This window comes from Amblyomma mixtum, chromosome 3, assembly GCF_055824585.1.
Source record: "Amblyomma mixtum isolate Tamu chromosome 3, ASM5582458v1, whole genome shotgun sequence".
NCBI classification, from domain to species: Eukaryota; Metazoa; Arthropoda; class Arachnida; order Ixodida; family Ixodidae; genus Amblyomma; species Amblyomma mixtum.
Window position 1 is genome coordinate 357,856,536 of NC_143014.1, and position 9,734 is coordinate 357,866,269.

General features: G+C 45.6%; 1 protein-coding gene across 1 annotated transcript; it reads right to left on the minus strand.

The window, feature by feature from the left end:
- Positions 1-4,969: 4,969 nt before the first annotated feature.
- On the minus strand, positions 4,970-8,947 carry LOC149356448 (uncharacterized). Its single transcript, XM_089576347.1, has 3 exons — positions 8,667-8,947; positions 5,623-5,765; positions 4,970-5,023 (listed from the first exon to the last, which is right to left on the minus strand). The coding sequence occupies exons 1-3, from the start codon at positions 8,860-8,862 to the stop codon at positions 4,970-4,972; spliced, it is 393 nt and encodes a 130-aa protein (XP_089432473.1). The 5' UTR covers positions 8,863-8,947.
- Positions 8,948-9,734: the final 787 nt, after the last annotated feature.

Consider the following 9,734-nt stretch of genomic DNA (forward strand, 5'->3'; position numbering starts at 1 on the left):
TTTCCAGATTACCGTAGATGATCTTGACCTGTTATCTGGAAGTTTCCTTGTCGGCTTTAAATTGAGTGATGCCGCGAGCGGCGGACATTCGTAGTTCGACGACCGACGAGCACGTTTGTTGCTTACGCCGCCGCCGAGTGATTCAGTTCTTTGTGGGCGCAAGTCAGCCCAAATAAAGAGCTTCGTTTCCAAGACTGGTTGGTGTCTTCCTGACCGCTGGACTGCCGTCACTACAACGTGACAGAAATAAAATGAACACTGACATTCGCAAAGCAAGAAACACTTATTATGAAAAGTACTTTGATTCACGCAACTGTACAGATGGTCTATGGAGAAAAATTCGCTCGCTGGATGGCTTTTCTTCTGACGATAAACTGGTAAACAGTATTACATATAAAGGCACTGACTATAGTGGTAATAGTCTTTGTAATGCTTTTAATGAATTCTTTACATCTCCGCATAGCACTCCTACAGATATACGATCATTTCCCAGAGAGAGGCATCTGCCTATTCTTTTCCTACAGCCTGTCTCTGTAAACGAGATCATCTCTGTATTTAGTGAGATAAATAACAGCATCTGCTGTGATGTTAATGACATCCAGATAGCTCCTGTCAGGCACGTAATTGATATTGTTGCCCCTCCGCTTGAACATATTTATAACTTGTGCTTAGAAACCGCTACTTTTCCACAAAACATGCAAACTGCAAAAGTAATAGTTCTTTTTAAAAAAAGAGATAAAAATGACCTCTCAAACTACCGACCAATCAGCATCCTGCCAGTCTTTTCAAAGGGCCTTGAAAAGGTGATACATGCGCGTCTTGAGAGGTTTTTAGAAGCTCACAACCTAATTACAGACTCTCAGTACAGATTTAGGAAAAACAGATCAACAGAACTCGCACTACTTCATCAAAAGGAATTCATATTAAATAATTTCGAACAGAAGAAGATTGTAATTGGAGTTTTCATAGATTTCACAAAAGTATTTGATCGCATAAATCACAATATACTGTTTGATAAACTAGAATATTATGGAATAAGAGGGAAATCACTTCAGTTAATCAAATCCTATTTGTCATGTCGCACACAGTACGTACAGATTAATAACTTAAAAATCAACAGTGAGACCGATTCAGTCCGGAGTGCCGCAAGGCAGCATATTAGGTCCAGTCCTATTTAACATTTACATTAATGATATTGTTGCCCTAGACCCTACAGTGCGTTTCATAATCTATGCAGACGACACGAGCATATTCATGCCTGGCAGCAATTCTGATCTTACACCACGTGTGCAAAACATATTAAATGCGCTGGAATCCTGGTCAACTTCGAATCTGTTAGCCGTTAATGTGTCGAAATCAAAAATTGTCATTTTTCGTCCTAAAAACAAGATATGTCACCTATCAAACGACCTTTACTACAAGTCGAATAGAATTGAAATAGTGCACTCATTCAGGTCATTAGGTGTAGTTTTCTCTGAACACATGCAGTGGGATGAACACATTCATGATATATCATTAAAATTATCAAGAGCTATTGGTCTTGTTTACCGCCACAGGAATTTATTGCCACAAACAGTGAAAATAATTCTGTACCGCGCTTTATTCTGCTCTCACTTGAATTACTGCACACTAATATGGGCCACCACAACAAACACAAACCTACAGAAACTGTCAGTACTGGAAAAAAAAGATGCTTAGAATAATATATGGGTTACCCTACGGACACACAACCAGGCACTTGTTTACCACATTCAGCGTTGTAAACGTCCAGAAAATATATAATTACAGGTTAATTAAATCTTACATAACTGAACAAAAAGCCTACTTAAACACAATTGCCCACTTAGCCTCACTTCAGGATTTCCAGACTCCATACCCACGTCACAAACCACACTGGTCTATACCTCTTACACGAACAAATTACGGGCACCAAATGCTTAATTACCGTCTCCCGCTACTTTTAAACATATTTATTGATTCAAACATTGATGTCCTTCATATTCCATTTTCCACCGTACGTGATTTTATAATTCAAAGCTTGTAATTATACTCATCCTTATTGATAAGCAGCACTAACACCACTTTTGGAATGAAGCCTTGCATTGTGTTATTTTTGCCTTACTATGTGTGTTAATGTTGTATTATGTGTTGTTAATTCTTTTGTTGCAGTTTCGTTTTTGTTTCTGCTGCATGTGTACAGTACGTACAGAGCGCAATGTGTCTAACTGTATGCTACTGCCTGAGAGGTGGTGAGAACTCAGTCAGGCGTCCTCGCTTTTTTTCTCACCACCTCCATCATTTCTGTTATGATGGAAATAAACATTATTATTATTATTATTAAAGGACATCCATCCTCAGCGACACGGGGACAAAGCGCCGTCTCCTTCGCTCTCTTTCGCAGGCTTGGCTGCATGCACAGCCACAGAAATCGACGTGACTGGCTGGAGGGCTCCCTCTGAGTTGTGTGTGCCGCTTCGTTCTTTAGTTGTAACCGACTATAGTGCTGAGGAGACCCCTTTTTGGGAACTGGCACAAAGGACCGCCCCCTCCCCTTGCTGTGCGGCCCTCCTGCAGGCGGGGTAGACTAGCGCCGCAGGAAAAGGAATTCTCGGAAAATGATTACAAGCACGTTATAAGCGGTGTTTTACATGACGGGTTGAGTTCAGGATTTGAGCTGAAAACAGGTTACTGGGTTCATGTAAACACCTAAGAGTCGGGTCCGGGAGTCGAGGGAGCGAGTCCAGTCAACTCCGCTGCAGGGGGTGGGTTAGTGGAAGGGGAGGTGATAAATGCTAACCTGTTATTCGCTTGCGCCGTAGCGCCTCCGAGGCAGCCGTGCATGCCGCAATCTTCCAGGCTGCCACTGCCCTTTCCCGCTGCACCGCTCGACACTTGGTGCCGCTGCTGTTGAACCGGTCGCGACTCGCTAAAATCGAGTTCATGTAAACATGCAGTCAAGTTGGGCTGACCTTGCTCAACTCGATCTCCTGGCTCGACCCGCCGAAGTCGGGTTCATGTAAACGAGGCTATAGTTGCCTGACAATAGACGGTGTGAAAATAGCAGCTGTTCCTACAGTTTCCAGGTATGCGCGCGTGGACACGCACGCATACACACACACATACGTGCACGCGCTTTTTCAATCTTTGATCCAACCAAATTGAGGCAAATCGACGCAAGGCAACAAAGATATGCATTTCAGCACGCGATGGAAAATTCTGGAGGGAATAAGCAACCTAATGATGTAAACTGGATGCAAGAAAGACGTACGTCTAAAATAAATAAGAGCACGCAGTTGAGGGTCCAAATGAGAGAGGGGAGCGGGTCGCCCTAAGTGCTTACAGAACTATCGCTTTGTAGCCGACCCCCTTTTTTTTGGCAGCGTTCCCGCACACCTTGCCCCCCCTCCCTTTCTTCGTACAATGTCTAGTCTCGAGTCCGCCTCGTGAATGGTATGCATCTGTATACTGCATTTTTGTGAACCTTGGCGAAATTCCGTCAAAGTTGATCGGAATTGGTTGCAAGCTGCCGCCGCATGTACGACGAATATTGGCTTCTGAGGTAAACACATTCCGACACCCTGCGGTGCTAACCCTCTCAATAGCAATTTCACGTCTCTTGCGCAATGACGATTCATCTCAAGGGTAAACGGAAATTGACAATTGCCCACTTCTCTCTGCCTTTTTCTTTACCAACCATAGTTTATAAGGTTGGACAGGCATCCGCTGAGCGTTGACTAAATTGTATAGCTGTCTTTGTTATAGTTTTCTTATCATAGATGCAATATCATTTGATAAAAAAAAAAATATTTTTTTTCAGCGCTAGAGTTTGCAGGTTACACTCTAGACCAGGACTGTTCCGACTACTACTAATATTACTTGCATCAACAGTGACGAAGTGATTGCACGCGCAAAAGACAAGGGCAGAAGGAAGGACACAAGAAAGACATCGATTTCAACTATAAGGTCCATTGAAAAAAAAAAAAACGCTAGAAATATATACACGGGACATAAACATAAATAATTTGCTTTATATCACACCTTCCTTATTTTTGGCGTCCGCTTTCTCTTTTCGCTTGCTTAGTAATTTGTGCTGTGCAATTATGTCGACAATTATCACTAACTCTCCCAAGTTTCCACTGTATCGACGTTGTGCCTTTTGCGATGCGGGCTGGGCAACATTATTTTTTCTTTTTCTTTGCTCCCACTAATATATGTCACGACATTGAAAACAGGAAGGTCTTGTAGTCGGGTAAAACTCAAGAACGAAACAGCACATTCCCTCAAAGGAGGCCCTCCAGATAGTAACATCGACGGTACAGCTTTCTGTGGTTACTTAGCCAAGGCTGAACAAGAGAGGGAAGGAAACGGTCCTCTGTTCCCGTGCTGGGCACCCTTATCCCGAACAAGGATCACCCCACCTCTGTTCCCGTTTGGACAAAGACGGTACCCTCTTTGCCCCGGCTCTCCAACTTTTTCCCTTCACCCTTCCGGAACCATAGGCCGAATAAAGGAAGCCCCACTCTCTTTGGTTTTGGCGAGGGACAGGCAGAGAAAGAAGCATGCGGAACCACCCCAGCCAACACCTCCCCCCACGCACGACGGGGACTACCAGCCGGGTTTGCCATGGTTCGTTTGTAATCCTCTGAAGGCAGGCGCAGCAACAAAAGAAAAGACTTCACACAGCACGAGTCAAGAAAGGACCGGACACGTATCTCAACATCTCAACCACAACCAGTCTCGGGTCGCTGGGGGCAAGACGGGTAGACACTTACTCAGTGATGGATCAGTGTCGTAGCCTGGTGGCAGAATCTGAACTACTCGCAAGATGGCGGCAGTGGAACCGCCACCTTAAGGGGTGATGTGGGGATCCAAGGCGACTTTTGTACTTTTCGACTTAGAGTGATGAAGTTTGGCAGACTGGTTTAAAACAGCATCAAACAATGAAATATAAAGTTTCATGATGACAGCTTCAGCCCTTTTCATTGTTTACATGTTGTCCCCATGTTGCTTGCTTGTGGAAAGCCTAGCATGACAAATAAAAACAGGCTGCAGGTCTGTAAATGCTGTTAATATTCACTAAGAAGTGTGATGTAAATCAAGACTCTCTTAATTTTAAAAAATTTCTCTGCACTTTTTTTTAAAGGACACAATATGCACCTTCTCTTATGTTTAGAACGTATCGTGCTCTAATTACCACGTAATAAAAAGATGTGAGCCTAAAGAGTAAATCTGAGACTGTTTTGACGCAGACCCCGTTTCAGTGATCACAACAAAACAAACAGGGTAAAAATCCACGCACCCATTCCTGTGCTACGCTTTCCACGAGCAAGGTGTTAAGCTCAAAACAAACTTTCGAGAAAACAAGCCTGAAAGTTCCAACCTAGCACACACGGTCTATGTCTAGATGGCGACAAATATATTTATCTGGAGCGCTTGAAGTTTATTTTTGGGTGAAATATTTCAGTACAACATAGTAAACAGTGTTGGAGATGCCAAAAAGTGTGCTGTTCAAAAATCGACTTTTTTCGCGAATTTTGCGATCTGATCCCCACATCCCCCCTTAAGCTGGCTTCTTCCTTTGAGCATGCCAATCAAGCAGGTGCACCTCATACACGTGCTCACCTCCTCAAGCACCATGGATCCCCGCTCGGTCCCCAGGAAGTAGTCAATGACGCAGATGCCGAACCGGTTGAGGTCCCTGATCACATTGGCGCACATCTGCTGGATCCACTCGGACGGGGGCGGCTTCAGGGCATCGAGCTTGGCTGCACCAGAGTGGCACCAGAAAACCCAACATTACTTGCAAAGTGAGAACACCGCATTTACTCGCGTAATGAACCCTCGCCCTTTTGTTCGGAAGCCAACAGGCACCGAAACCAAGAAGCAGAGGGGATTCTTTTTTTTTTGTCAATTTGTGGGGTTCACCGATTGGAGATTAATAGGGTAATTATTTTTAAAAGGTAACTGATTAGAAAGCACAAGAAAAAACATTTTATTTTTCTGCTGGCTTCTGTCCTGTGCGTCATAACGACCCCCCATTTCCCTTCCGTTCACTGCTGAATTGCTGACGAGGGCCTCAATTCTGGCACTCTTCATGCCATAGGTAGTGTAAGAGGGTCCTCGAACAGCTTCCGCCCTCACCGTTCAATCACTTTAATATGTGGCACTCACGGTAATATAGATGACGTAATATGTTTACCGCTATGGACAAAGGTGGCACTAATGAACACTCTCAAGGTTTCGTTAAGCTACACATACAATAAATACCCCTGAAAGCAGAAGATTGGACACCTGTTTCCATAGCTCAGTTGGTAGAGCACTGGATGCAAAATTCGTAGGTCACAGGCTCGGATCTCATCGGCAACATGCGGTTGATTTTTCTTCTTCTTTCTAATCAATTGTCTTTAAAATAATTGCTCCAATAATCTCCCAGGGATGAAAACCACAAATCAAAAATAAAACATCCACTTGCTCTTTGGTTTCAGTGACTGTTGGTTTCCTTCATAAGGGTGCCTTGTGAGAAATAAAAATAATTTTAAAAAATAGATAATAAACATTTAAAACAAAGAACAGTGTCTATGTCTGCAAAGAGGTTGCCAGGCTGCTGAAGGGATCCACTGAGGCTACCCCACTCATACCCATAAGGCGGAGAATATGAATTTTTAATTTGAATTTGAAGCTTGAATTTTTATCAATCAACAAGAGCATAGTCAGGTGACCCAAGAATTCTCGAGGTGTTGTCAAGAATCTCAGGTTTCACTAGCGCAATGTTGAGAACTAAGCCTTGTTGTAGCGTTGCTTCTCCAAATGAAAGGAATCCGGCAGCTGATGCATCTGACGATGTCAGCGCTGATGACCCCTTTGACTCGCGAGTGAAAGAGTGTGTGACCTTTATCATGCTTACAAAGTAAACAACAAATGTTTTGTAGCCGCCGCGGTGGCTCAGTGGCTATGGTGCTCGGCTGCTGACCCAAAAGACGCGGGTTCGATCCCGGCCGCGGCGGTTGAATTTCTTTGGAGGAGAAATTCTAGAGGCCCGTGTACTGTGCGATGTCAGTGCACGTTAAAGAACCCCAGGTGGTCGAAATTTCCGGAGCCCTCAACTACGGCGTCTCTCATAGCCTGAGTCGCTTTGGGACGTTAAACCCCATAAACCAAACCAACCAAATGTTTTGTAAGCTCACAAGCATCAAGGTGAAAGCCTTCGATTCCTGTTGGAACTGGAAACAGCCGTGAAGGGGAGTTGTTTCTGCCACAATGTGAGCCTTGTCCCTTCTGTTACCGAGTGTGCACAAGTGCAACATACGTGTCATCCGTTTGCCAAACAACGAATGAGAGAAGAAAGACTAGGCCAATGTCTCTGATATCATCTCTTCTTAACTCTTCCCATTTTTCAGTGCTGCCGCCAGCATAACGCCAGACTCAAAGCTGTGGCAACTTCTTTTTCTGAGTATCGAGTATCATTAAAATACATGGTACATTAAAAATGCATTTTCGATACCACTACTCCAATCCTTTAATTTCTGGCTAAGCGATACCAAGCAGTGGTATGTACACTACATCAAAAGACTCAGGCGTCTGCCGCAACGCACAAAACTGTCCCAGGAAGCCAGCATCTCACCACGCACCCTGCCTTCTCCCCTCCCAGCTAGACACTTGAAGCCCCTTCATAGAGTTTTCTGCCGACCAGGTTAAGTAGCACCCACCTACCCTCCCCCCAAGGCACTTGCTCTTCCCAGAGCTGCCCAGATTATGGTCTAGAACGTGCATTTTGTATTCTCGGGACAGAGCTGCGTTTTTCGCCCATTGCCTACCAAGCGCAAAACAGGCCGGTTAGACTGCTAGCGGCCAAGAAACAGTGTAGCAGTGCAATGATACAAGCTCTGCTCGAACACTGAAGCAGTCTGTGCCAAGGTGACCGAGGGACACCGAGGAGAGCCGAGGTAAGGATACATGCAGATACAAAATGGACAACAACTACCAGTGCAAGGTGGAAATCGGAACCGGAGAAGCCATAAGTGGATGCAAAAAAAGGCAACGGCAGTCTTCACTGATTGGCGCCACATAAAAAGGCGTCAGCAACTAGACAGGAGATTTACCAGAGAGAGTTAACCAATATCCCTCAAGAGAAAAGGACACAACAGTTGTATCTTACCAGTACTCACCTATGGGGCAGAAACGTGGAGGCAAACAAAGAGGGTTCAGCTTAAGTTAAGGACAACGCAGCAAGCTATTCAAAGAAAAATTATAGGAGCAACGTTAAGAGATCAGAAGCAGGCGGAGTGGGTGAGAGAACAAACGCGGGTTATTGACATCCTAGTTGAAATCAAGAGGAAGAAATGGGCTTGGGCAGGGCCTGTAATGCGAAGGCAGGATCACCGCTGGTCCTTAAGGGTAACGGAGTGGATTCCAAGAGAAGGCAAGCGCAGCAGGGGGCGGCAGAAAGTTAGGTGGCGAGGATGAGATTAAGAAGTTTGTGGGAGTACGGTGGCCCCAACTGGCGAGGGGCAGGGTTAACTGGAGAGACATGGGGGGAGAGGCCTTTGCCCTGCAGTGGGCGTAGTCAGGCTGATGATGATGATTATGATGACACATTCCATGGGGCTCCCACATTGTGTAACCTGAGTTATACACACAATGAACCCAAGATGTAGTAGGACCCTTACCGTTTGGGGCATCACCGCTGGCACCACCACCCTCGGTGCTGAGACCCAGGGAGGATAGGGTGTCGTTCCACCAGGCCTGGTTGACGGGGTCATTTGGGTCGTAGTGGGGTATGTCGGCAGCGAGGCTGGGGACGGAGGGCGCCGGGGAAGGGGACCCCACAGCCGAGGCAGGGGTCACGGGGGGCGTGGGCACCATGGGCACTGGCTCAGGCACCGGGAGCAACGGTGGTGGAGACCCCGGCAACGGAAGGGGCTGCAATGGGCACCTCACTTAGACTGTCTGCCCCTTCATGCCTTCATGGCAAGAGGTCAGACTATTTCCAAGGGCAAAGAACACGGGCAAGTTTTCTGTCTTGAGTCAAGTCGGATCCACACCAGGCATGCAACTCTACCGCATCGTTCCACTCAAACCTTTGGCCTGCAACTGCATGCATCCGCAGTTGTGCATGTTATGGCAAACAAATCAGTATGCAATGAAGTGAAAGTAAACCAAAACAAAACTTTAAAACTGAAGCATACTGCCATGTACTTTCAAATTATGCGCAAAATAGCATTTCACCCAGTCAGCATTCAAATGGTTCATGAGCATCAAGGTAGCACTGCCAGCTTGTTGACTGAAATGATTTACGGTTTATGGGAGTTTAAAATCCCAAAGCGACTCAGGCTGTGAGGCACGCCGTAGCGAAGGACTTCGGAAATTTTGACCACTTGGCGTTCTCTAATGTGCACTGACATCGCACAGTACACGAGCCTCTAGAATTTCGCCTCCATCGAAATTCTACCGCTGTGGCCGGGATCGAACCCGCGTCTTTCGGGTCAGCAGCCGAGCGCCATAACCACTGAGCCACCGCGCGGCTTCTTGATTCAAATAAAAATATCAGCTGCCCTTTGGGAACTACCTAGTGTCAAGCAGGTCTGGGCTTGGCAGTGATTTGAAAATGGGTGCGCAGCAATAGAGGATCTGCACTGAGTTCATTTTTAACTAGCTCAATAATATTTCACAGTGCCCATGTGGTAGATATATGACACTGCACATAGGAATGAGAGAATGAAATAATTTAAAAAGAA